The sequence below is a fragment of the Lates calcarifer genome, linkage group LG11, assembly GCF_001640805.2.
Source record: "Lates calcarifer isolate ASB-BC8 linkage group LG11, TLL_Latcal_v3, whole genome shotgun sequence".
Lineage (NCBI taxonomy): Eukaryota > Metazoa > Chordata > Actinopteri > Centropomidae > Lates > Lates calcarifer.
In genome coordinates this window covers 1559222-1561471 of record NC_066843.1, presented here as the reverse complement: position 1 = coordinate 1561471, position 2250 = coordinate 1559222, and the positions used below count along the sequence as shown (strand labels likewise).

Below are 2250 nucleotides of genomic sequence, written 5' to 3'. Positions count from 1 at the left end.
TTTCAACAATAAATATTTAATGTCCATTACGACAGAAGCCGAGTCTGAGGGGGTTACTACAATCTGCAGCCTCATTTAAATCCCATGAAAATCTACTTTCAGGTCACAGCAGTCAAATTCTCTTTTACATAGATTTGAGCATTCAGATTCAAAGTGATTCTGTCCCACGTCAAGGACTTCAGTGGATGCAACTCGACACAGTAAACTGGGAACTGACGATTATAAGCTCTCACAGCCTTTAATTATTCATGAATTGGCATATACTGTACCACACAGCATTAGGAAATCCCTCTTGTCCACTTTTCTCTCATAAATATTCATCAGGACAGTTTGTTCTCTAATATCCTCATCGCTAAATTGTGTGTGAATAATTGCGTTTTACACAGCACATTGTTGTCCTTCGCGCTCTCACCTTCTTTTCCGACAGCTGTGGTTATTAATGCAAATGTTGTCATGCACGCTTGAGACTGAGATAAGAGCTTAGTTTTGTCAGTCCTTGTAAATCAGAGCAGTAAATATAAATGTCATAATTTGTTTCCACAGAGGCTTCCATGCTGGAAAAGGTACATTTCAAGTGTTTCATTCAGAATTTCTTCCAGACAGGAAGTGTTTTTTTTTTTTTTTTTTTTTTTTTTTTTTTGCGACGTCCAGTGTCATCACAGGTTGAACACAGGAGGCCTGTAGTAGCTGAGGGGTCTCTTCATGGTCGACTGCTTCCTGTTCTCCTTAGTGATGGGGATCAGGACCACGCCCACCACGAAAACCATCAGCCCGATGGACAGCAGTGCCGGTCCCAGGATGTTGGTGACCTTCCTGCAGTGGCCGGCGAAGTACAGGCCGCTGATGATGATGCCGCACGCCAGGAAGCTGCCCCCGGTGGACATGAGGTGGATGGGGAACCAGAAGACTTCACATTTGCTGCGGGAGGCCTTGGTGGTCCAGAGGGACTCGCTGTGAGAGAGGCTGAACACGGTGCTTTCCGTGCGGCTCGGGGGCGTCAGCTGGTCCCTGGACTGGGAGAGGGTGCACTCTCCCAGGGGGATGTTCTCTGGGCTGCCTGGCATGGCCTCCTGGGTGAATCTGTAGCAGCAGCGCAGAATAAGAATCACTCTGAGGACGTCACACTTCTCTGACACATCTGTAAATAAAGTCAAATTCTAACTTTCTCCAAATAACGAGATATTAATCAAGACCAAACAGCCCTACACACGTCTGTCTAGTTTCTAAAAGAAGAATAAAAGGAAACAGGCAGAAGCCTGATGATTTATTTGTCATATCTGCATTAAAATGAAATGGATTCCTCCCTTCATGCCCCATCCCTCCACAATGTTTGGCACAAATCAGGTTCAGTACTTTTTACATAATCCTGCCGATACATAAGCAAAAAACAAACAGACGCAGGTGAAAACATAAGCTCTTTTGCAGAGGTAAAACTAGAGGAAACTGTTATCAGGAAGCCTTTGTTGAGCAATTAGATTATACAGATGCTCAGAAAATGACAAAAATTATCATTTATCATTAAAAATGTTGACTTTTCCCAACTTAGAATTATGGAATAGCATTTTTTCTGCCTAATAATGTCATGGCTGCTTGTTTGAATCACCTAACTCGAACATAAACTGCTGCCATTTCCACTCGTTTGCCGATGGGAGGCAGTTCACACCAGGCAAACTGACGTAAACAAACAGACAAAGACCTACCTTTAAAATCTGGATCAGCTTCGTTTGTGTTTAAATCTCTGAACCATCAGAAAACGTCCAGAGAGAAAATGCCGCCCACCGTCCGACCAGAGAAACCAGTAAAAATGCAACTGCTACAGATTCCCAGTGAACAACCACCTACCCACCCTCCTCTGCTCTCTCCACCTCCTCAGGAGGATCCTGTGACCACCAGCCCCTTCTTACCATCATCTACCATCGCAGGCAGTCAGTCCTGGTGTTGCATCCAGGGCGAGGAGCTTGCCTGATGGTCCCCAGAGGATATCCATAGACCCCCTCCCTCAAACCAACTCAGGATGATGCCTCCATCAGGGCTGTAAAATGATCTTCAAACAGCTAAAGTTGCCCGTTTAGTTTTAAAATGTCTAAAATGTTCCAGGACTGGACAATGAGAGGAAAATATCTGCCTCAATTGTGTGGTACTCTTTCCACACAAAGAGGAGCAGGGCAGGGCAGCGGCTCGGAAATGGCTCTCTGTTATAGCCGGATTGATGTAGCAAGCAATCACCCATACAGAGACTTTCCAATACAG

General features: G+C 44.9%; 1 protein-coding gene across 1 annotated transcript; it reads right to left on the bottom strand.

The window, feature by feature from the left end:
• Window positions 1–232: 232 nt before the first annotated feature.
• On the bottom strand, window positions 233–1977 carry LOC108874374 (phosphoinositide-interacting protein-like). Its single transcript, XM_018662812.2, has 2 exons — window positions 1701–1977; window positions 233–1080 (listed from the first exon to the last, which is right to left on the bottom strand). Exon 2 carries the CDS (start codon window positions 1062–1064, stop codon window positions 657–659), a length of 408 nt encoding a protein of 135 aa, XP_018518328.1. The 5' UTR covers window positions 1065–1080; window positions 1701–1977; the 3' UTR covers window positions 233–656.
• Window positions 1978–2250: the final 273 nt, after the last annotated feature.